Source organism: Penicillium canariense, assembly GCF_028826845.1.
Source record: "Penicillium canariense strain IBT 26290 chromosome Unknown utg000001l_segment0_segment0, whole genome shotgun sequence".
Classification (NCBI taxonomy): Eukaryota; Fungi; Ascomycota; class Eurotiomycetes; order Eurotiales; family Aspergillaceae; genus Penicillium; species Penicillium canariense.
The window spans coordinates 3831069-3854540 of NW_026622728.1; the positions used below are offsets into that span (position 1 = coordinate 3831069).

A 23472-nucleotide genomic window follows, 5' to 3' on the forward strand; every position below is an offset into this window, starting at 1 on the left:
ATCATGGGCCCTCGTCATCCATCCGCGCAACGAGCCACTCGAGTACGCTTTCATAACACAGCACAAACTGACTGAGGTTCTGTACCATGCTCGGCCGCTGCGTTCGAAAATCCTCCACGGTCTTCATGATCAGATCGAGATTCGAGTTACCTAGCCCTCCGGCGCTGGGCCCGGTGCCGTGCGTGCGCTGTCGTTTCAGCATATCTAGCACGCTGTCGACAGTACAGAAGGTCCCGGTGCGCCCACAACCTGCGCTACAGTGTACCAGGATCGGCCGCTGGCCCTCCGGCTCGGCATCTTCATTTTTGAACTCGGCGTTGCCGGTGGCGCGAATGACCTTGTTACATTGCTCAATCAGACTGAGTAAGTGAGTCGGCTGTGATGTGGTTCCGAAGTCTGGCCAGTAGGGGTATTGGAGCTGGGTGATGTCTCGGAGAGGTTGGAATGGAAACGCGGTATGGTAGAGACTGAAGTGCCGCACGATGATGACTGGGTTCTCATTCGACCCATCCGGCGTTTGTGCCTGCTGGCCAGGTGGCACAGGGGTCATTGCAGTGGGATCAATCGGTCGGCGCTGGTTTTCCACGTGTATGAATCTCTCGGAATAGGCCTTGACCTTGAAGGGACCATAATCCCCTGACTTCCAGTATGGATGGCATTTCACCTGTCCACGTTCAACCTCAGCGGTCAGGGAAACGAGGAGCCGAACGTCTTGCTCCCATACCACGCGCCAAAAGTCCTGTGGGATCACGTCAACCATCATAATCAGAGCTGGAAAGTAAGTGAATGGGGATACTCACATTGAAGGTATCAGGGACTGGAGCCTGCGTGGCAATGTATCGTCGATTGCTGAACTCAGCCTGGAGATGGTTCGCATTCACATAGTCACAGCCTCCCATTGGGACTCCCTCAAGGCGGACCCGAGAATGATCAAACGGATAAATATCATTGTAGCGGTTCTTCGTGCCTTTCTCAATGCCAGCGACACGGTACTTCTTAGAAACCCCAACAGTGGGCGCTGAGGTTCCTTCGTAAGTCAATGCCTGTTTCATGCGTTCCAACTCCTTCTTCTCCAGATCCAAGAATTTCTCAGAAACAATGTGTCCCTGATCGTTCACATCAGAGGCTTCTTGTAACCACGAAGGCAGCTCTCGTCGTCTCGTTTCGGTCAGACTACCGGGTAACTTCAGAGAAACCTGCCCGACCCCACCCATGAGATCCATATTCTGTCGAATGTTGCCGAAAAAAGGGTTGGCAGCCGATGAGGAGTCCGGGAGTGCACAACCTCCAACAACCGGGGCTACGGATTGTAGGTTGATGCTCATCGGGGAACGCCTCTTCGGAGAAGGTCCTGCCACCTGGGCTTGTGGTCGGTGAACCAATCGCGGAAACCGGCTCGAGAAGCCCTTGAAGCCTCCCTGTAAGATCAGCGCTTCGCCTTCCCAGCCCTCGGCTTCGAATTTGCTGATCACATGCATTAGGGGAGCTGCATCCTTGACGTCAGATGTGGCAGAGTCATAGACAACGATCTTGGTGCATTCTCGCCATCGGGCAAAGTTGCGTTTATCAACGTCACTTGTGAAGGTGCCCTCCAGCTTCTGGGTGCCGAAGGAGCGACGCTTCAGAAGAGTGGTAGGAATACATAGATTCAAAGAGCCTGTGATGTTGGCCTGGGAAAAGTGGGCGTAAGGGCGAACATCAAGCAGCAATACTTCCTGGGGGTTGGATTTAATTAGCTCGGCGCAGCGCTCGGCGGCGATCCATCGCGATGATATGGATGCTCCATCAGCTAGAGAGAGAGGTTTTAGCACTTGACTCTTGCCTGACAAGACAGAGTGTTCTGTCAAAAGACGACTCACCACGTGAAGTAGACCCAGCGTTCTCGCCAGGTCCTACACCAGAGCCACTCGAGTATTCCCGGTTGATTGCCTCCTCGCTTTTCAGCTGGGAATGGGATGGCCTTGACCATGTTTTGTTGATCTGTGATCCTCCATTCGAAGGCAACCCCCGAAGCGCCGATTCACGCCGCCCTTTATCAAATTCCGACTCGGATCTCAGGAGATTCACCAGTCCCTCTGATACTGATTCCTGGGAGCATAGTTGAAGCTTGGGGCTCGGAAGGGAAGACTGTGCTTGTGCGAATGATCCCCAGTTCTTTTGCGTGTTCAGTCCTGGGTTCGAGGTGGGGGAATTGCTGGAGTTTTCCACAGCAATACCGAAATAGTTGGGGCTGGGTCGTTCCGCACTCGTGTGTATGCCAACCTGCGTAGGTGACAGGGTGGGATGAAAGGACTGGTTGGCTCTGCCCTGCACACTCTGCACCCAGGGCGAGGAGGGGGTTCGCCCTGGACCGGTCATGGCAGTCGGTATTTTGCTCCCACCGAGTTGGATGAAGGAGGAGGCGCTAATGAAGGTCTTCAAGACACCATTTGCCCGACTCTTGTGGGGGATTCGGATGTCTAGCAGGGGCTCGGAAGCTGGGATTCAGACCTGAAACCAAGATCTCGAGATCGTGGGGGTTTAGACTAACGGGGGACAACCACACCCAGCCCGAGGAGTGACTGACGTAAGACAAAGGGAGAGAGGGGCAGAGGCGAAAAGGGGTCCAGCCAGGGCACCGTAAGACCAAACCAATGGAGCAGAGACGAGAGAGCCAACATCGGAAGGATTGGTGTCATTCCATGATTATTATGATTATTAAGACAGGGAGGCTGGGCTTCCAGAAAAAGTTATGACGTTATTGTGTGGGGATCACGGGTTCGGCCAACCCTCGATTCGAGCGGGAACTATTTCGTCCTCCGGACGGCGGACATGGTCAGTAGGGAGACATGCATGGAGCATCCTCGCCACAAGGGTCATGGTGAGAATAGTTTTGATGAGCAGTCTACAGGATATTGCCCCAAAATTCACAGTCTTTGGAATTGCTTTGGCACCAGCTTCAAAAAAATACACCAAGTTGTTCGTCGGTATATTCTGCCGAATCCGGCGCCCCCCCTCAACGCCTCCTTGTCATAGCCAGTTCCATCGAACCCTCTAGACCCCCCGGAGAATACCTACATACCCGGTGTAAACATGCCAACCTCTCTGGTAAACCTCCGATCATCGCTCTCCAGACTGGAGAGCTGGAAGGCGCGCAGAGAAATGCTTAATATCCACTGGGCCCTCCATATGATCTCATGTTGGGATGGCTGGCTATCAACTGGGTCAGTTCAGGACCCAGTGCATGACAACGTCCCCCAACCCCATTCAGGCATGTCAATGATAGACAAATCCAAGGGAAGAGACAACCCCTCCAGGTGTTTAAATGCTGTCATCCGGTCCGGCGTGAAGATCATGGCCCCGAAGGAAAGGCAGTTCTTTCATCGGTGATGCCGGACGGAGAGGGTTAACCATTGGAAGCCCAGGGCGAGGTCAACGGAGAAAAATGACGCAGGGGGGTTCTCATAGCAGGCCGGACCCTGCGGGAGAGCGCGGCCAGTCGGATTCCCTGTAGTCGGTTGGACTACATCGGGAGGCTTGGTGATCCAACAGCCGAGGGGAGGGGTGCGCCCGAGCCGGACGGAGACAAGCGGTGCCTTCAACTCGGCAATCTGATCTCTAAACACACTTCTAGTATCCTATTCCATATCATAGCCGGCCATCTGGTTCGCCCTCGAATCGCTTCACTCGTTTCTGTTCCCAATTGTCCAAGTCTTTGGCCATTAGTCTCTGTAAACGCAGTCAGTATTCCGCCTGAATAGATCGCAATGGAATCATCCCAGGGAAATCGATCCATACGTAGTATTCCTCTCGTTCGTCGCCAATGACTCTGCGGCGTGGGTTCCGCTTGATTCCCTCTTCTCCTTCTGGTCCTTTCAGTCCCAGTTCGAACGCCTCATCTTTGCTGAGCTGCTGAACCTTGCGATCGTATCGCTCGTACCTAAGGGCCGCTGCGGGTGTAAGAGCGAATGATCCCGCCACAATCACGGCGATGAAGGGAAGACCAAATAGAAGAAATGGGTGTCGAGCAAGTCGGGCCCGGTAAAATGCACCGAGGCGGTCCCCGAACGAGGACGACGCGGTGGTCGCTCGACGAAAGGTCTTAGACTGGAAAGTGGGCATTGTCGTAGGATTACTCCAGCCGATTGGAGAACAATTGCCAGAACGAAATGGTGCAGAAAGAGACAGAGAAAGACTAGCGTGGTGCAATACCAGTCCGATGAAGATGAGGATCAATTTCCGCGGAAAATTGATTGTCCGGGATGCCACGCCGAATCAATTGTTTGGGCCGCGCATAACTAGCACGAGCTTCTTCAGAGCTGACCTCCTTTGCACTTGAGACTGCGAGGGTCTTCTTGGCGCAAAAGCAAAGCTCCTTCCAAGCTTGCTCTTGTGAAAATTCCATTCTGAAGGGATCTCTTTTTGGGTCGTCTTCCCTAGCTTCAAGCGCTCGCGACTTCGGTTTTTCTCATCCGCCCCAGCGACGCCGACTGCAAACCCACTATATCGACCAACACTCCTCGTGCCCCACGAACTATCCTGCGCCGAGCTTCTCGGGTGATTACACACGCCTGGCAACAAGGCGATGAACTCAAATACGGGCTCTCTCTTCGGAGGGGGTGGTACAACGACCCCACGTCCGAATAGCCTGTTCGGTTCAGCCAACAACACGACAAGTGCTTTCGGAACCACCGCTACTGGTCCGGCACAGGGTGCTCAAACTTCCTCGTTATTTGGCCAATCTCAGCCACAAGCCCAGCAACCTGCTCAATCTTCCCTGCTTGGTCAGACCCAGCCGCAGGCGACCAGCGGGCAGGCCCAACAAGAACGAGTTTCGACTCAAGCAACCCAGCCGGCATTCTTCAACAGCCTCCTGGAGCGTGGCAGGAGGCGGCCATTGTCTTCGGCTGCGCAAACCGGCAATTTTGAAGACGTACCCAGTCTTCAATTGGGGCTGGATGATATCCGGAGAAAAGCTAGAGAGTTGGGTACAGCTGGAACCAAAGATTCCGAGCAAAATGGCATTAACAGCAGGGCGTAAGTTGATAAAACTTCATGTCATCTGTACCTTGACAGGTTCCATCAGCTAATTATACGATTTACTGATAGTCATTATCTCCTCGCCTCCTCCGGCATTTCCCCAGGGCGCGCGCTGCGAGACCTCAGGTCTCTAGATCCGCAGGCCTCTATGGCCACCGCGAGAGAGCCTGATAGCTTCGATCCGGACAACCAGCGATTTCTGAGAAACATCCAGCAGCGTGGCCGGCAGGTCATGATTGCCGAGAGTCTTTCTCGAGCGCAAAGGGACTTTGACACATTCTTGGAGGAGAAGGTGGACATGGACTGGGAAGAGCAGCGCCAGAAGATTTTCCAGCATTTTGGGCTGTCTCAACAAGATGGATCTGGTACTGGGGATTTGAGATCGACCACGCGTGGTGCATTTGGTCGATCTGGAAGACAATCCAGGCCTGCAAATGGCCCTTCTGTGGCATCCCGCAGAAGTGTCTTTGGCCGCTCTGGTCTGGACAAATCTGTCATCGGGACCCCTGGGAATGGCCTTGCCAGTCGCAAGCTCTTCGAGGACCCAGCCGAGCGAGGTGAGGGACTTCCTTCTTCCTCGCCCGATCTCCGGTTCCTGCGAGAGAAGATGGGTCACTACGCTGAGAAGGTCCAAGAGTTGAACATTGCCCGCCTCCAAGGACAAGCGTACCCTGTTCTGCATCAATTCTCGGAGGTTGAAAGACATGCTGGTGGCGATGTAAGTCTCTTGCACTCGATAATTTTCTCCTAGGATCACTAACCAATATGCAGGTTCCTCATCAGCTGGTTGCTGCGTACCAAGCTTTGGTGACAATTATCAACGAGAAATCGAACATCACTAATAAGACCGACCCTCGTGCGGTAAAAGAGCGACAATTTGCCGAGGCCTACTTGGAAGAGTCAGCGAGATCCCCTAACTCGGTCAATCTCAAGAAGCAAATTCTCGAAGGCTCAAGAGGGTTCCTGGAGAAATCATTCTTCACTGAGGTGGAGAATGCCATCGCGAAAAACCCACGTGAAGCCCAATTGGGCGGTATTCCGACTACCATCAACAAGATTCGAGCATACATACGCCTCCGCGCTGCGAGAAAGGACCTCGCCCCAGATGGGACCGAATTGCAGATGGTTGGCGACAACTACTGTTGGATTCTCATATTCTATCTGCTCCGGTGTGGATTTGTTCAGGAGGCAGCTCACTACGTGACCAGCGACCCCGGGTTCCGGTCACTGGATCATAAGTTCGTGACATATATGACAACTTATGTGTCGTCAGATAGGCGACTTCCACGGGACTCGCAGCAAAGAATCAATGGCGAGTACCAGCAACGGCTGCGGAACGCGCCAGACAACACAGTCGACCCTTATCGGATGGCTTGTTACAAGATCATAGGCCGCTGTGATCTTTCTCGGCGTCGTCTGGACGGCATCAACCAGAGTGTTGAGGATTGGATGTGGTTGCAATTCAGCCTCGCTCGGGAGGATGATCGCGCTGAGGAGGTGGCGAGCGACGTCTTCGGCCTGGAAGACATCCAAACCGATATTACTGAGATTGGGCAAAGAGTTTTCACCAAGGGCCAGGAGGGACCTGGTGGCTATGGAACATTCTTCCTTCTTCAGATCCTGGGAGGCATGTTCGAACAGGCTGTGGCTTATCTGGGTACCTACGCTCCTGTGACGGCCGTTCATTTTGCCATCGCACTGGCTTACTACGGTTTGTTGCGTGTGTCCGACTTCTATACTTCCGGAGAAGAGATTCGTAAGCGATCCCCCAAACCCTCCCCTGACCTTTTCAAGATGCTCTCTCGTTTATTACTCTTACATTTCTTCACGTGTTGCTAACGTTGGGCCACGCGGCCTTATTAGTGTCTTTCACGGTGAAGCAGTACCCCCAGATCAACTTCGGATATCTCATCACCCAATACACCCGAGAGTTCCGAACTGGATATGTTGAAACCGCGATTGATTATTTCACCTTGATCTGTCTCAATGCAGATCTTGGAGGCGCTCTTGGCAAGTCCCAGTCATCGGTATGCCACGAAGCCCTGCGTGAGTTCATCCTAGAGACCAGAGACTTTGCCAAGTTGTTGGGCGATATTCGCGACGATGGTACCAGGATCAAGGGTGTTATAGAGCAGCGCCTTGAGTTGATCAAGCTGGCGGATCAAGAGGATTTCTTGAAAAACATCACGATCCAGGCTGCTGGCGTGGCAGACGACAAGGGTTTGATCACTGACGCGGTGCTTCTCTATCACCTGGCAGAGAACTATGATCGCGTCATTGATATCATCAATCGTGCACTGTCCGATGCGATCGCGATCGAGTTAGGGGGAACCATGCCCAAGCTGCAGCCTCTCCGCCCGCGAGTTGAACAGGGTCCATCTAGCCCAGTGGATCCTGGCAGCAGTCTCAGCTTGACCTCTGTGGATGACCCAGTCGAGCTGGGCAAGACCATGATTAGCCTCTACGATGGGAAACCGATGTACTATGAGAAGATCCGCGCTATCAACCGAGATTCTTGTGGCCTTCTCCTGCGCATGTTGACAGCGAAGCACGAAGTCGAAGCCGGCAGATGGGCGCCCGCACTCGACGTAAGTCTCCTTCTTATGATGCCCGACCCTCCCTTGGTATCTATCTTGGAAGCTAACATGTAGTACAGTGCATCAACGCATTGGGCATTCTTCCTTTGCAGGCCCAAGGTGTCATGCAAAAGGTACGTGGTGCCGCCCAGGCTTTTTCATCCTTGCCGGAGATTATTTCGCGCAACATTGGACATGTCATTATGTGGAGCATTGCGTGCATCGGCAATGAGCGACGCCGGCAGACCAGCGGTCCATTCGAGACGGAGATGCACCAGGGCTTTGCGGATCAGCTGCTGGTCATGGCCAAGGATCTGATGGTCTTCTCTGGCATGGTGAAGTACAAGCTGCCACCCAAGGTTTACGAAGCTCTTGCTCGAGCTGGGGCAGACATAGGTGCATACTAGGAACCCTGCTAGTAGACTAGTTTCACGTACTCATTCAATAGCACAAATGTTCTGGTCGATTCAAACAAGGCCGTGTCATCCTGTGCTTTTGTGACACGATACCTTGTCGTTTTATAGTCTATCTCAAACAGTACCAAACACCCGAAGAGAAACTCGTGGGGTAAATTAAGATGATCCATTCAAGGCTTGTATCTGTATATAGGCCTAGGACATGAATTTATCGAAAGATATTGGTTCTGGTCTAAAGTTGGCTCATCGAGCGGCGTATCAACCGACGATGCTTTCGCATTTTCAGTAGGTGTTTGCTTCGCGAACCTGTGGCAAAGTCTTATGTACGATTATAGTAATAGGTCTGCTAGGGCTGTTAGTGTATGTTAATATTTGTTAATATTGATAACAGCTGTGATCTGGCTGTGACACACCACAGATCCATAGCAGTGAAGACGATATACCCCTCGCAGTCTGTAGCCTTGCAAGGCGTCCCAAAGAAAGTAATCTAGTCCCGCGAGCAATATATAATCTCTCCTGAGATATCTCAGACATGCAAAGGCTTGCTCATATTTTACCTCAGCATATCAAACCGGCGGTCAAATGCCAAAATAAAAGCTGCGAAAATCCCCATAGTAGTGGAAAAGAGGAGAATAACTCGTGCATATCAACCATGATTCGGCTCTATAGAGTGACATGTCTAGTTTACGACTGAAAAGGCTGGAGGACAAGGATGTGTTGAAAGGGCCCCTTTCCATATGGTTCAGGTATTCGTGAGAGGATATCCAAAATGTGGGCTACGCGTCCCATATCATATCACCCCTTCAATACCAGGGACTCTCTACGTATAGCCACATGCCATACTTCTATTTATAGCACCCGATGTCCATCTCGTATCTCAGAACTGCTAATCAGGGGGGGGGGGCCCATGACATCCAAAGCCAGAGTACCGTATAGACAATTCATAAGATGGATCTGTGGCTTACAGAGGTCATCGTTTTCTGCATTTCTCTGTGTTTTGTTCGATCGGTGTTTCATCAGCAAACCATCGGGACCGCGATCACAAAAGGGAGCTCTTTGCGTTCCTTTGAGCGGCTGAAGACGGCAGAGGCGGGTTACGAACCGACTCCAAAACGTAATCTATGCCCTCTATCTTTGCGTTAACTCGTTCTAACGCGTATTTTAAGGGTAGGGATCGGAGGATAGAGCTACTTCGGAACTAGAAGCATTATCAGGGCCAGTAAACAGTAATTCATAAACAAGTAGTATTATGGGTGCCAAATGCTTCTTGTCTTTAGGTATGAACCAAGCGTGAACCGAGTGCCTCAATATTTAACGTTAGGTTTCTCTGATCGCTCACCGATTACTCAGTGAGTGGCTCAATGGACCACACTAATCTATCGCGGGAATACGATGAGCCTGAGTCTCAGCCCGGACTGAAGCTTACTCAGTGAGCTTGATCGACTCTAGGCCCCCTCATAAAAGCGACGACAGCTGAGATAGCAAAGCCCCGCCTAGCACAGACAATATGGTAGGCTTAAGTACAACATCTTGTAAAATAAGAATCCATAGTGATTGTCCAGCTTGCCGTCATACATTAAATCGGCAACAAGAGCGCACAATATGCAACTTGCGATTGGTAACAGTCGTGAGGCTAAAACATCTCTTCATTGATCCGTCGGTTGAGCAGAAGGAGTCGAACGGCGACCCTTTGCTTCTTGCTCCAACCCGTAGACACACTTGTTCTTCCTGGAACAGTCTCCTTGGCACATACTTCAAAATGACGAGGCGGCAACACAAGCTTTGGACAGAATGACTGTGTCAGCAGCCGTGCTCACCAGGCCGTAGTAGGCTTCCATGAAACATGCTGAGCGACAAATCACATATTATTGGGTCGCATGATTCAGTTGGGAGCCTCATATCCGCAGGCCAGGGATGAGCTTCTCTTCCAAGAAAACTAGGGTTGGCTCTTAAGTTTAAATTGTCCGAAGGGGTGGGTTTACTAATTTGGCAATGATCTATGTCGGCCGTGCGCAGACAGCCATACCCGATCCTACAAAAGCCCTGTGCATTCCTCATTGAGCCGGATCGACATTCCAGTGGCCTAGCTAGAAAACTAAGAAGCACATAATGTACCAACCATACTTGATTGAGTTATCGGTTAGCTGGGCCTCTTTCCTGACCCATAACAGAAGAAATCTTTGACATACTGGTATGTTGGGTGGAAGCGCTTTCCATGACTGTTTCTTTAAACAATGAATTCTTCAGACAATGAAGCGCAAGCTAATAGCTGAGTCGTAATAGTTTACTCAAAACCAGATGGTTCCTATTTGATCAGATGTAAATTTGCAGATCTGTGGGACCTACGAAGCCAGTGGCGGAAGTTCCCGAGTGTGCGACCTGGTACTGGTTTTCTTTTCTTTCCCTGTTCTCCAACTCAACTAGCCCAGGGGTGTTGTATTAAAAAATGAGACAGGGTCTGGTTCAATATTTTCGCGCTAGGTTTTATCCAGAAATGAAGTAAGCACTGGCCCAGATGTAACCATGGGAAGATGTACCTTGACGGTTGCGGATTTTCTATCATCTGCCAGGACGATTGCAAAAGCATGGCTAGAAAGGGCGTAAATTGCCTGCTAGGTCCCTAAGGTACTACACTACGTATGAGGCTTTCACCCCCGTCGATCGTTACTCTAATAAAACAACCGGGCCATTTTTTACTACAGTAGAAGAATGCATGCATCCAGCTAGCTAGCTTAGTAGCCACATGATATACATTCTTTTCCCTGTTCTTGAAGTAAAAGGCAGCGATCAGTGCTCTATCGACGTCAGAGACAAGGAGAAACTCACTCCGAAATTGCAATGTCTCTTGGCCGAAGAATATTTAAAGACCCATCGCCAGGCATCACAGCTGATTCTCACCACCATCTCTAACCAGCCTTCCAAGTGTTTCTTGTCATCCCGAAAGCTTTCAACAAAACCTTGTGAGTGTTACCAAATTTCATGTCCTAAAGCCAACTAACTCCTCATAGAAGAGAAATCCATCCCGTCAACATGAAGTTCATCATTGCTACTTTCGCTCTCGTGGCTACTGCCATCGCTGCCCCACCTCAGGTCCAGGGTTCTGGTGAGGAGAAAGCCTGCAAGAATAACGAGACTGTTGTTTGCAAGGATAACGGCAGCGCCTCTCTTCTGAGTTTGGGCAACATTGCTACGGGTGCTCTGGGTTCAAGCTGCTCGAATGGTAACTTTTACTGCTGCTCCGAAGACGATGTCAAGGATGTAAGAGACCACCAAGCTCCAATGTGTGTTGATTGTCAACTAATCACAAGAGTTCAAGATTGGCCTCGTGAACCTGGACGTGGACGTGTCATGCAGTCTCAACGACATTCTGTAGAGCGCTGCGTCGGTACTTTGGCGGTGGTAATACGGGCATTTGATGCTTTTAAGTTTGCCTAGCTAAATGACTCAGCAATCGAGTTCTATGATTGTGTAATCTTGTTGTCTTCCTGTTCAATGCTCTTCCACGTATCCAAAGTGGAAGCGCAATGTTATCTCACGACTACCCGCACTGCCACAAGGTTTTGTGTCCGGTCATTCAGAATAATATTATTAATCATCTCTCATTCTTTACAATAAGCAAAGAAAAAAGTGCCATATTGGGGATCGTGGCCTGTAGCGTCATGGTGCTTCTCTTTGGTCTGCTAGTATACGGAGGGCCGTCGACCCAGGTCATTCATTCCAACTGACCAGTGTGTTTGAAAACCCTTCATTATATGATAATTATGTATTGTCTGGGAACCATCCGACCTGGGTACCATCCGACCTGGGTACCATGTCTGCGTTCAAGTGTTTATCCCCGCTTTCTGTTTATTGCACAGGTACATGTGATGAGAGTCCAGTCCTAAATTTTGGCTACTGACATATCGAGTTCCATTTTTATGGTCGGGGGGATTTTGTTGTGATTACATCGGAGTTTTTAACTAATAGTCTCCATTGTGCACGATAAAACGGGATTATGAAGATTAGGCTATAGACTTTTAACCACATCCAGTCGCACTTGTTCTCAATCAGACAGAGATAATAAAGATTCTCACAGGATGTCGTTAAGAGCGCATTGCAGGTTAAGGTCCAGGTTGATCAAACCATGCTGAAATTTGCATTAGCTTTTGAATATCATTCAGCTGAAACCATATCATACCTGTTCCACGTCTTCCGTCGTGCAGCAGTAAAAGTTGCCATTGGAGCAGCTGCTACCAAGAAGACCTGTAAGAATGTTGCCCAAGGACAAGAGACCAGCTTCGCCATTTCCCTTGCAGACGACCGTTTCATGGTTTTCGCAAGATCTTTCATTCCCCTTACCACCGTTGCCGGTGGGAATGGCAAGGGCGGTGACAAAGAGAGCGGAGAGAGCGAGGGTGTACTTCATTTTGACGAGCGGTGAGGCAATGTAGTGGACTGGCTTTTCGGCAACTTGCTTGAGGCAAAGGTCAACTTTTGAAGCACAATGCGAGTGGAATAAGGTACTGTACCTGAGAATCTTGAAGTCAAGTTAAAAGTATTTACTTGGATTCAATTTTTGATTCTCATGTCCAGGTACTTATACAGTTGAGGCGGGGTGAGCATTGCGAATAACAGAAGCCAACAATACTGACGTCAAAATAAAAACTATCAGTCTCTAGCTTACTACCCTAGCGTAGGATCATATAAATGGCTGATGCTCTACAAAGACCCTGTAGAAGTAACCTAAGTACCTTTCCGAAAACGGCGTTCTGGTCTGGCTGTTCCCCCGGAATGGACGGACAGGTTAAGATTTTGTGTGGCGTTAAGCCACCCGCCAACTCTGAATCTCCACTATTTTCTCCTAAGAAATCACTCAGGTGTGAAAATGGACTGAGAACCAGAAGCCAGAAGTCTGAGCTTGTTAGAGCGTAGCATTGAATATTTATTCGTACCTTGATGTTACAGGCCAATACAACGACAATCTCGGGTTGATCTCGAGTATAGAGCTAAAATGCCGAAAACGGCACATTGGCAACTCGAACCCAGCTGTGGATATTGGGTACAACATCAAAATTTTACTTGATTAGATCGGCACTGATGCACCACAAAGTATTCCTTCTATGCTTTGCAGTTGACGGTTGCAGCATCGGTGGTCGCAGAAGGGGTCAGTATGGTTCTCCTCGAGATAGCGCGCGAAAAGGCTTCGATGAGCTGCAAACAATGCCCGATCCACTACGTACCTGAGAAGTGGAAGAGAATGTTTGTCTCATAGGCATTAGAATGATTGTGGAATCTTGCTCTTGAGGCATGCATTTCTCGACCTTGCTTTCTAATGTGCTCAGCATTGAGCGGGAAACGATGCACTCTTGTCAATACTAAGGTCCGCCCAACATTAAATGGCCATTTAACCGACGACGAGAAGGCCCAATCACTGTATGGGTCGATGTGGCCGAACGGCAGTTTTCGTATTTAGGTTCTCTTCAAAATTATGCTTAAACTGACCGCATCCATATTCTAGGCGTGAAGACATCTTTGGAATATTCATTGCAGCGGGCCAAATTCTCTCGGTTAAGATTTGAGAGGCGATTCCGAAGCTATTAATAGTATTTCTCCACTCACATAGACCCATTTGCAGGCCCAAGAGCTGCTTTCAGGTCAATCAAATCCTTCTCAAGATTTGTACCGGTCATGATACACAAGGTAGCACCCTTCACCCCACTATATCGGGAGATGTCCTTGTAATAGGAGACTCTAGACGAATGCAGCATTTTGGGCGCACGAAACGTTTGCGTTAAATTTTTAGGAATTATGCCATATATAAGAGCTCTCATCTTTGCGAATCATGCACTAGCGTACAAAAGTTCTAAGAAGTGTGTTTCACATATCAAAGATTACAATTCAAGCCAATCAGCTACCCAAAACTCTTGCAATTGCTCTCTTGGACAATCCACAAAATGAAGTACCTCTCCCTTCTATTGGCTCTTGCTACCTACGCCGTTGCTGGGTCTGATCCCAAAGAAGCCACCTGCGAGAATGAAGAAACTGTCGTCTGCGAAAGCAACGGAAATGGACTTGTGACTCTAGGCAATATCGCGACGGGCCTTCTTGGAGAAAGCTGCTCTAATGGCAATTTCTATTGCTGCTCCACAAAAGATGTCGAACAGGTTTGTTTTTCAAATATACTGCTCTGTCGTTCGAATGGCTAACCAGCCCTGCATAGATCGGTGTTCTCAATCTAGATGTGAATGTGCAGTGTTCTCTGAATGACATTCTTTGATCACTTCATCCGAACTATGTTTGGTTTCCTTGGAAGTGCCATCTTGCTGGCTTTTAGCTGTCGACCAGTGGAGAGATCTAGCCAGCCGCCTTTGCTTTTCTTATGGTATTTTTCAAGAATGCAAAGGATATATTTAACACATTCTTTTTCTAACTGTTGATGATTCCTTCCACCTCTGGAGCCCATGTCAATCTTCAGATATCTTTTTGGGGGCATACCCTTTGTATTGGCGAGATATTGGTGTCTTGAGGACTCGTATGGCTTATTGAAGAAGCAAGGCGCTCAAATAACAGACTGAGCGTAAGTTATCAGCCTATGCTTTACGAAATGAACAAAAGTCAAAAAAGTTGGGGGCCGCAACAGGCTTCTAAAGAAACGGATGATCCTTAGATTAGTCTTTTTGGTTGTGGCTAGGTCATGCCTTGATGTGGCAGTGACTTCGTTCCGTTCAGAACGCAAGTGAAGCACGTTCTAGTACCCTCACCTAGCTCCCCATGCATGATATACTGCTTGATACCCAAGTCAGGAAGTTTTCCCCTTATCCAAAGTGATAACATAATAAACAATCACTTGTGAAAGGCTTCTGCTCATCAATTCGGTAAACCTTTATAGAGGCAAAGAAGGCATGACACGACACAGAGTCATTTCTGTTCACGACCCGCCAAGTACACAAAGATGCAATATTGAAGAGGCATTGTGAAAAGAAGCGGTTGACTATTTATGACAGAGCAAGGTAACATTTCGAGTCTTCATTTTGCAAGCCACAGCAGGTATTTCTGCCACCAATGGAAGAGCAATCTCTTCTGAGTAGTCTTTAGATCTAGGATTCATGGTTCATATAGTATTAATAGTCTCAACAGAAGTGGTATTACTACCGACGAAGCAGGGAGTAGAACTTTGAGGAGCCTACAAAGATCTTATGTATTCAATGGAACCTAGCGGCTTGGCTATAATACATTGACTGAAAGACTAGGAGATCTCAATATCAAGATAGTAAGCCTAAAAAAGCTTTCGACTAGGCCATTTAAGGACAGACAAGTACGTGTTCTTGCGATAAGACGATGCGGCATCTCAAAAATGTAAAACCGAAAAGAAATAGAAGACTCTTCCGGGTACATCGGTCTCAAAATCAAACACAGGTGGATAGAAAACAAACATTATCGCTCGTGCTGTCTGTAAAATTCATCGCCGATCCCCTTGAAGTGCCGCAGTTTTCCATGGATCGGTTCCGCTAGGCGCGCCAAGCCTCTGGGGACTGCCGCGCGACATGACATCCACGTCTGCAAAATCCCACCTTCGTTTGACTGCGGATGGAGCTGTCCCCGATCGCGCCCAAATGTGCCCCTGCCGTGCTTGACCGGGAATACACTGATTCACCGCTGCACGCGTTTTGTGTGGTCCCAGCCCACCATGGACCATGTTCCCTCGCGCGCGGACTCGAGCGCATCGGCGAATACAGTGGGAAGCGGCTCGCCATCCCCCCACAATGAAGATGAACACGCAGGGGACGCGGTGGGAACAGGCGACAAAGAGGCCCAGCCGGCGCCGGATATCATGCGAGAGGATGCAATGGACGAAGACCCTCCACCCGAACTGGTTACAACACCCATGAACCTGTCCGGCGCGTTGGCGAAGCAAGCACAACAAGGCGAAGCCCGCGGGTTTGGGCCGCCCGGTATCATGGCTGAGTCCAGTGGAGCTGAGCTCAGGGCCCCTGGCGTGCAACCAGTTCAGAGCATGTTCAACAACCCGCCAAATCTTGCGCGCATTCGCAGGGTTCTGTTTGAGTGCAAAGACCCTATCGAGATCAGCCTGGAGGAGTTCGAGACATATTGGCCATTCATCGATAACGTATGGGTCAAGCAGAGAACGAATGCCAGCAAGGAGGGCCACTGTACCACCGACTATTACATGTGTCGTTTACGACGCCCAACGCATCGCACGTCCGAGACTCGTCCGTTGCCAGAAGGGAAACGTCCACGAAAGAAACGAGTGCGCGAGGGGGGTCTCTGCAATTTCCAGATCAAAGTGGTCCGGTTTGAAGGCGCGTATTCCACCGTCACCATTTCGAGGACGCCTGGAAGCGGTAGCATTCACTCTCATGACCTGGATTATATTGATCGAGTCAAACGCAACTCAGGGCTGATGGAATTCGCCCGCCGGGAGTCCGCAATGGGATACCTCCCCTCTTCTATCTATACCAAATTCCAGGAGGAGCCAGAAAAGCTTGACGAAGCGGGCGGTCGGTTCCTCACTGTGACGGACGTACGCAACGTCTCTGCCAAGTGGCGCATTCAAAACCCCGACGTCACGCTTGTTCCCCATGACGGCTATGAACTAGTCAAGGGCCATGGGATTGTGAAATCTCACAGTGCCAACGGGCCGAGCGAAGTGGTGCAACCCCATCCAGTCCTGGCTACCTCATCCCCTCATCTGGCGCCGGACACGCTATCCTTCCCCAATTTCTCCCTCGATTTCCTGCAAGCCTACTTGCCCAATCACTCGCAACGACGCGAGCTGCCTCACGTCACTCTGTCCTATGCGTCATCCATGGACTCCAAGATCTCTCTTCGGCCCGGGATGCAGACCGTGCTCTCGGGGCCCGAGGCCAAGCTCATGACCCACTATCTTCGCTCCCGCCACGATGCGATCCTCATCGGCGTCGGCACCGTTCTTGCCGACAACCCTGGATTGAACTGCCGCCTGGAAGGTGCAGGAGGCTTTGGGGGGTTGGGCAGGATGTGGCAGCCCCGGCCCGTGGTGATTGACCCCATGGGACGCTGGCCCATTCACCCGGATTGCCGAATGCTACGAACAGCCGTGGAGGGTAAGGGCAAAGCCCCGTGGGTGGTCGTGTCGCCGGGGGCTCAGATCAATCCGCAGCGACTGATGATGCTCAAAGGTTACGGCGGCGACTTTCTCCGCATTGTGGAATACAACCAGAATTGGCGACTACGGTGGGAGGCAGTTCTCCGAGCCCTGGCGTCCGAGGGCATCAAGAGCGTGATGATTGAAGGAGGTGCGACCGTCTTGAGCGAGCTCCTGAACCCGGAGTATACGAACTTCATTGACTCGATCATCGTGACGGTGGCGCCCACCTACCTTGGCCGTGGCGGCGTGAGTGTCAGCCCGGATTCCAAGCTGGACCAGGAGGGCAAGCCCAATGCAGCGTTGAACCCGCGCGATGTTACATGGACGCCGTTGGGCCAAAATGTCATCATGTGCGGCAACATACGACCGCAGGCTGAGCGACCGCAGAGTCACTCGTGAAGACGAGATGTTCTTGCTCCGGTAGTCGAGGTGAGACCTGTCGAGGATGGAAGTCTGTGCAAGTATATGAAAGTATAATGTCCTGTAATTACGACGGCCATGACAATGAGACAATGAAACATGATAAGAACGCGAAGCTGCATCCGAGCCAGGACCGGAGTAGCGAAGGATCGGGCATAATGGTAGCGCGAATTATCATACCAGATGGGCATCATCGGAGCCATAGCCCAAGAGTAGACCGGGGGACAAGAAACTTCGTAAAGGCCGTTATCAGGAACGGACCATGCACAGGCAGCTTGGTCTCTCGGAAGGCAAGCGGATGCTTTGTCTGCTCTTCCCGCTCGCGATGACATTGATAGTTCGTTGACTCGTTCAGTTACGTAGCTAGTTCTTCGACAGGTAAATATGAATCCATTGCTGCAGGCGGATTTCGCTTGGATTACGTAGCTTTCATCCGGTTTTCCTAGTTCACTTTTTTCTGCCGGTGTCCTCGGGAGGCCGGGGGGAATGCCGCATTATTTACGTTTTCCCTCGTGTCTTGGCGCCTTTTTTTCTTTGTCGCGTCTTTTCTTTCTCCCCTTCGCAATTCTCAATTCCCCAAACCACCCACCCCCTCCTCCCCCCTTTCTCTCCCCCCCCATCTCTACATTCCACGCCACAATGCCTCCGAAGAAGAATGCGGATACTGCGTCCGCGAAACCAGCAGCTAAGGCTTCCGCGGCCAATACCTCTACCAAATCCGCGCCCAAGTCCGCATCGAAGCCTGCTGCGACAGGCCGCGGACGCCCCAAGAAGACGGACACTGAATCGGCACCCAAGAGCTCAGTGAAGAAGGAAGTGAAGGACACGAAGAAGGCGGCAAAGAAGGAGACTGCTGAGAAGCCGAAGACGACTGTTGAGCAGCCGAAAAAGACCAAGACCGTGGCCACGACGATGTCTACAAGCGCGTCGAAGAAGCGCAAGGCGGATGAGGATGACGAGAAGCCTCGCGAGCCCAAGAAACCCCGCGTCATCCGTGAGGCCAAGTCCAAGGTGGTCAAGCCGAAGGCCGCCGCTCCCAAGGTTGTCATTAATGAAGTGCCCACGACTCGCCTGAACGTGTTTGTCTGCGGCGAAGGCAGCTCCGGCGAGCTGGGACTGGGAGCCGCCAAAAATGCCATCGATGTGAAGCGGCCGCGCTTGAATAAATTCCTGGACGCGCAGGAAGTGGGTGTGGTGCAGGTTGCAGTGGGTGGCATGCACTGTGTGGCCTTGACCCACGACAACAAAATCTTCACCTGGGGTGTCAATGATCAAGGCGCGCTGGGGCGCGACACTGCCTGGGATGGTGGATACAAGGATATTGATGACGCTGCCAACAGCGACTCGGATTCGGACGATGAGGACAGTGGGTTGAATCCCAATGAGTCCACTCCCACTGCGATTCCTGCGAACGCATTCCCCAAAGGAACTGTCTTTGCCGCCGTCGCCGCTGCCGACAGCGCGAGCTTTGCTCTGACAAATGATGGCTTGGTCTATGGCTGGGGCACCTTCCGGGTAAGATGAATAAATTGATCCGGTCTATATGGGATTGATCAGGCTAATCACCGTTGGTTTAGAGCAACGATGGCATCTTAGGCTTCGATCCGGAGCACCGCGTTCAAACCACTCCTCTCCTCATTCCCTCCCTGAAAAAGATCAAGCAGCTGGCTTGCGGTGCCAACCACGTCCTCGCCCTGAACGACAAGGGTAGCGTGTTCTCCTGGGGCTCGGGCCAGCAGAACCAGCTCGGTCGCCGCATCGTTGAGCGCAACAAACTTCACGGGCTGCAGCCTCGCGAATTCGGGCTGCGCAAGAACATCGTGCATATAGGCTCTGGCTCTTACCACTCCTTCGCGGTTCACGCGTCGGGTAAGGTCTTCGCGTGGGGTTTGAACAGTTTCGGTGCGACTGGTATCCGAGACAATGCTGGTGACGATGAAGCCGCCATTTCTCACCCGGTCGAGGTCGACTCCCTCTCGGGCCGGAACATCACTCAGCTTTGCGGCGGCTCTCACCACTCTATTGCCCGCACTGCCGATGGCCAATGCTTGGTCTGGGGCCGTGTGGATGGCTACCAGACCGGCCTGAAGGTGGACTCTCTCCCGGAGGATTCGATTATCAAGGATGAACGTGGACGCCCCCGAATCCTCATCGAGCCCACCCCGGTTCCGGGCATCAACGCCGTCGTGGTTGCCGCCGCTTCGGACCACTCGCTTGTCATTGATGCGGACGGTCGTGCTTGGTCTTGGGGCTTCTCAGCCACTTACCAGACCGGACAGGGCACTCAGGATGACATCGAAGTTGCCACGAAGATTGACAACACCGCTACTCGTGACCGAAAGCTCAACTGGGCGGGCGCGGGTGGCCAATTCTCTGTTTTCACCGATGCGGCGAGCGTGTAGAATGGATTCACGTTTCCCTTTGCCCCGTGCCATTCGACAACCTCCGGTTGGCGCTCCAAACTGCGATTTCATCAGGGTTGGACTTCTTTGATCGAATTCTTGTTTCCTCTTTTCTTTTTCTCTCCTGCAAATCTTTTCTCTCGATTCTCCAATCTTCGGCGCACCAATGTGAACTTAGCTCCACTCCTGAGACTTCGGCCAGGCATGTCATAGTAATATCCAAGAACCCGCTTTCTGCTATTCTCAATGATTTTACAGCTTTACAAGAGCCATCATGATGGCGTCGGTTCGTCAACTTCATTTTGGGCATATTATGGGATTCATCCTAGTCATTATCAGGCACAGTAGTTTGATAGCCACGGCTATAGGCCGAGTTCATTCATCGCTTCGTATTCGGCGTCAAAGTCATCCAGGCTACCATTTGGTGCTCGCGAGGGCGGCTCGGGTATTCCAGACATGACTTCGTCTTGTTCTCGGAGAAGGTCTTCGAGATCATCGTCATCGGGTTCGGGATGACTGACTGGGGGTCTGGTCTCTGCTTCGGAATCTGGCATGAAGAGGTCTTGGTCTGCAGTCCCTGATGTCCCCTCCTGCGGTCGAGATGGGGTTGAAGATCGGGGCTCTGACGCGTGCATGCCATTTTGATCGGAGGAAAGCCTGGTGGGAAGATCGTGGGTGGCTGGCACGTCGCGCGACTCATCGAATCGCCGCGGTTTCTCCTCGTCGATCCACTCCCGCCTCATTGTTTGGATCCGCTTGGTGTGACCAAGTTTCTCAATCATTGTTAAGCCGTCTGCGAATTTGGCGCGCGGGAATAGATCATCGAGCCATAGCTGGTAGAAGTTCAGCAGGCGGGCGGCGTCCGAGAACTATAGAAATGGGTCATGGAGTGAGCTTCAATTTGCGTGGTCCCGTATCTTGACGAGCCAACCAACCTCGTGCCCTTTCCCTTTGAGTCTGAGTTTCTGCTTTGCTGCGCGACGTAGCTTGGGGATGCCCGGCTGTGACAGCAGGCTTAAAGGGCTCGTCAGTCCCGACCTCCCCCTTTTGAATAGTGAGTGGTTCACAGCTTACCGGGCCTCGTCCAGTTTCGCTACCGGCTGTCGTTTCTTCGTGATTTTGACTTCCTCGTCCAGCCCCAGGCCTAGTGAAGTAGGATCTCCCGTTGCTGGCTTAGGCGCATCGGCGTTAGACGCGGGGTTCTCTTGGCCTTGAAAGATCTCATCCAGTCCCACGTCGTAATCAAACAGATCGTTCACATTATTGGGGGAGCTGGCCCGCTCGGAAGTGGCATCCATTGTGGGCTGTGGAAGGACAGTTTTGAGTTGAACGTTCATTGCTTCACCATGTTCCAGCATCACCAAGGACGCGTCGATGGAAGGCTGCACACGCGCCGAGTCATTCGCGACGTTCATTGGCCACAGTGATGTTGCCCACCCGATATGCGCTAAGCCCCAAGCGGTCTAGTGGCCTCCTCCCTCCAACTTCCGAACTTCGAACTTCGACTCTGCACAACAATCCCCACCAACTGCATCATGGCTACCGACCACAGCACGGCCATTGTGCCCCCCAAGCGGGCCGTCACTGACTACCCGGTATCAATTGATCCTTCTGAACCCCTTGACTGAGTATCCAGCTAACGCATTCCCGTCCCTCCCCGCAGCTGATTGACTCCGACCCGTATGCAAGCCGATTGCCCCGACATACCTTTGAATCGAGACTTACCATAATTATTTAGGCATCTGCGCCGTGTGTTTGGATATGCTCGCCCTTCGGATTATGCCGTCGCCGGTGGAGCGGCTTCGATCTCCCCCATTGCCTTCTGGGTCATGGAGCGAGTGAGCCCGTCGCATGTCGGTCGCGGTGGCTTCTCCCCGGTCATGCGCCTCGCAACCGCTGTCGGCCTCCTCGGCGGACTTCACGTGCTGTACCAGCGCTCTTGCCGTAGGTTTTTTGAACTTCTAGCTTCGATTTCTGATTGAAAGCGCTCACACTCGCCATAGAACGCTTCTACGGATTCACCGAGAACACCAGAGAGGTCGAGATGGATATGCGGGAGATGGTCAACAAAGTGAAGAAGGGTGAACCCCTCTACGGCACATCCCAGGTGTCGTCCTATCTCCAGGGTGTGGCTGCCCGCAATTCTCGATACTCTGAACTGTTCATTCATGTCCTGCCATGGGTCAATGTCGTCAACCACGACCAGGTTAGTTTCTCTGCGCCTACCTCTTCTCCCCTCCCTGGGCCCTTGGCTGATATTAACCTTTCGGTCTTAGCACGGTGTGGACACCGCCAAATACTATCAGCAAGCGGAGCGTGAATTGGAAGCGGAGCGGTTGAGCAAGGCATGATGCCTTGGCCAGTAGAGCGTTACCACCCATAGAGGTGAACATGGAGTTGCACAACTTTTGTACACATATCCTTTTGTGTTTTTTTCCCAAGGCGCACTTTCAATTAAAACAATTTTCTGTTCTCATCTAATATCCTTCCTGCTGTCTTGTAAAAATCTCTCCTTATGAACGCCGAACAATCCGGTCTTGTGATCGTGTAAACTAAAGCAACCCTTGAACCCGAATCTCCCTCTATGGTGCCAGCAGAACATTCCCGTCATTCTCACCTTCATTCTCGTTCTGCTCGTCAAACGCGGTATTCAATTCGCGGTTCTTTTTCGGTCGGGGGTTGGGTGCTGTAGGGAGATTAGTATTGCAGGCGATACTTCCAGTCTAAGTGATATATAGGGTTGACGGACCTTTCTCGTTTTCTTGGATGTAGAAACGCCGGAGAAGCATGATGGCTTCTTTCTGGAATAGCCCACCATACACCAGGTAGGGTGGGTCAATTGAGCGGCTGCTTTTAGTTAGTTAGTGTTCATATGCTTCACGTTGAGGGCACCACGGACTCCGAATGAAGCGACAGCACTCCTCCCGTTCCACCAAATCGGTCATTAGCACAACCAAAGTACACACTTCGAATACGGTACTGCTTGAGGGCTGAGGCACACATCACACATGGCTCCACGGTCACGTAGAGATCGGTGGATTGGAGAAGAGACTTGGGGTGGCTCTGGAGTAGTTCTGCGATCGCAAGAAACTCAGCATGCCGGGTTCCCTGCAGAGAATCAGCATTGAATTGGCAAGGCTGCTGGGAGGTGAGAGGCGAAGGGCGGGACACCGACGTTCAGCGATCGGTTGGTATCATTCATGCCCGATCCCACAAGCTGGTCATCATGCACCAGCACACACCCGACTGGAGTTTCCCCAACCTGGAGAGCTTTCTCTCCCTGAAATCAATCTTCAGTCATTTGGATTTCCTCGGAGCAAGGGCGGTAGGTTGCTCACCATCAGCAGGGCCTGCTTCATCCAGTAGGCGTGCCTTGAGTTCTCGGACACTGCCGGGCTGATTTCGAGTTCCGTGATTGGCTCATCCATGGCTTTGGACGTGTCTTCTTCTTGCCTGGAGAGACGGTAGGTAATGTTGACCGAGGGGGTCGAGCTTGAAAAGGTTTAGGGAAG

General features: G+C 51.4%; 11 protein-coding genes across 11 annotated transcripts; 6 read left to right on the forward strand and 5 right to left on the reverse strand.

The window, feature by feature from the left end:
* Position 1: 1 nt before the first annotated feature.
* ptpA (uncharacterized protein) lies at positions 2 to 2358 on the reverse strand (the record flags this gene model as incomplete). Its single annotated transcript, XM_056683489.1, has 3 exons — positions 2 to 739; positions 801 to 1789; positions 1860 to 2358. 3 exons carry the CDS (start codon positions 2356 to 2358, stop codon positions 2 to 4), a joined length of 2226 nt encoding a protein of 741 aa, XP_056547095.1.
* A 1362-nt stretch (positions 2359 to 3720) lies between these two features.
* N7482_001365 (cytochrome c oxidase assembly protein COX16) lies at positions 3721 to 4101 on the reverse strand (the record flags this gene model as incomplete). Its single annotated transcript, XM_056683490.1, has 1 exon — positions 3721 to 4101. The coding sequence occupies one exon, from the start codon at positions 4099 to 4101 to the stop codon at positions 3721 to 3723; it is 381 nt and encodes a 126-aa protein (XP_056547096.1).
* Positions 4102 to 4564: 463 nt separating this feature from the next.
* Positions 4565 to 8002, forward strand: nic96 (linker nucleoporin NIC96; the record flags this gene model as incomplete). The annotated part of the gene is made up of 5 exons (XM_056683491.1): positions 4565 to 5016; positions 5089 to 5737; positions 5791 to 6775; positions 6883 to 7607; positions 7676 to 8002. The coding sequence occupies 5 exons, from the start codon at positions 4565 to 4567 to the stop codon at positions 8000 to 8002; spliced, it is 3138 nt and encodes a 1045-aa protein (XP_056547097.1).
* Positions 8003 to 11041: 3039 nt separating this feature from the next.
* N7482_001367 (uncharacterized protein) lies at positions 11042 to 11384 on the forward strand (the record flags this gene model as incomplete). The annotated part of the gene is made up of 2 exons (XM_056683492.1): positions 11042 to 11269; positions 11322 to 11384. The coding sequence occupies 2 exons, from the start codon at positions 11042 to 11044 to the stop codon at positions 11382 to 11384; spliced, it is 291 nt and encodes a 96-aa protein (XP_056547098.1).
* Positions 11385 to 12080: 696 nt separating this feature from the next.
* On the reverse strand, positions 12081 to 12416 carry N7482_001368 (uncharacterized protein; the record flags this gene model as incomplete). Its single annotated transcript, XM_056683493.1, has 2 exons — positions 12081 to 12137; positions 12189 to 12416. The coding sequence occupies 2 exons, from the start codon at positions 12414 to 12416 to the stop codon at positions 12081 to 12083; spliced, it is 285 nt and encodes a 94-aa protein (XP_056547099.1).
* Positions 12417 to 13944: 1528 nt separating this feature from the next.
* Positions 13945 to 14267, forward strand: N7482_001369 (uncharacterized protein; the record flags this gene model as incomplete). Its single annotated transcript, XM_056683494.1, has 2 exons — positions 13945 to 14154; positions 14211 to 14267. 2 exons carry the CDS (start codon positions 13945 to 13947, stop codon positions 14265 to 14267), a joined length of 267 nt encoding a protein of 88 aa, XP_056547100.1.
* Positions 14268 to 15677: 1410 nt separating this feature from the next.
* Positions 15678 to 17537, forward strand: N7482_001370 (RibD family protein; the record flags this gene model as incomplete). The annotated part of the gene is made up of 1 exon (XM_056683495.1): positions 15678 to 17537. One exon carries the CDS (start codon positions 15678 to 15680, stop codon positions 17535 to 17537), a length of 1860 nt encoding a protein of 619 aa, XP_056547101.1.
* Positions 17538 to 18197: 660 nt separating this feature from the next.
* Positions 18198 to 19960, forward strand: N7482_001371 (RCC1 domain-containing protein; the record flags this gene model as incomplete). Its single annotated transcript, XM_056683496.1, has 2 exons — positions 18198 to 19073; positions 19136 to 19960. 2 exons carry the CDS (start codon positions 18198 to 18200, stop codon positions 19958 to 19960), a joined length of 1701 nt encoding a protein of 566 aa, XP_056547102.1.
* Positions 19961 to 20322: 362 nt separating this feature from the next.
* N7482_001372 (Chromosome segregation in meiosis protein 3) lies at positions 20323 to 21375 on the reverse strand (the record flags this gene model as incomplete). Its single annotated transcript, XM_056683497.1, has 3 exons — positions 20323 to 20829; positions 20896 to 20974; positions 21035 to 21375. 3 exons carry the CDS (start codon positions 21373 to 21375, stop codon positions 20323 to 20325), a joined length of 927 nt encoding a protein of 308 aa, XP_056547103.1.
* A 120-nt stretch (positions 21376 to 21495) lies between these two features.
* N7482_001373 (putative NADH-ubiquinone oxidoreductase 21 kDa subunit) lies at positions 21496 to 22311 on the forward strand (the record flags this gene model as incomplete). Its single annotated transcript, XM_056683498.1, has 5 exons — positions 21496 to 21555; positions 21624 to 21640; positions 21699 to 21904; positions 21964 to 22166; positions 22237 to 22311. 5 exons carry the CDS (start codon positions 21496 to 21498, stop codon positions 22309 to 22311), a joined length of 561 nt encoding a protein of 186 aa, XP_056547104.1.
* Positions 22312 to 22542: 231 nt separating this feature from the next.
* Positions 22543 to 23388, reverse strand: N7482_001374 (nucleoside deaminase; the record flags this gene model as incomplete). Its single annotated transcript, XM_056683499.1, has 5 exons — positions 22543 to 22646; positions 22710 to 22807; positions 22860 to 23068; positions 23136 to 23240; positions 23299 to 23388. The coding sequence occupies 5 exons, from the start codon at positions 23386 to 23388 to the stop codon at positions 22543 to 22545; spliced, it is 606 nt and encodes a 201-aa protein (XP_056547105.1).
* Positions 23389 to 23472: the final 84 nt, after the last annotated feature.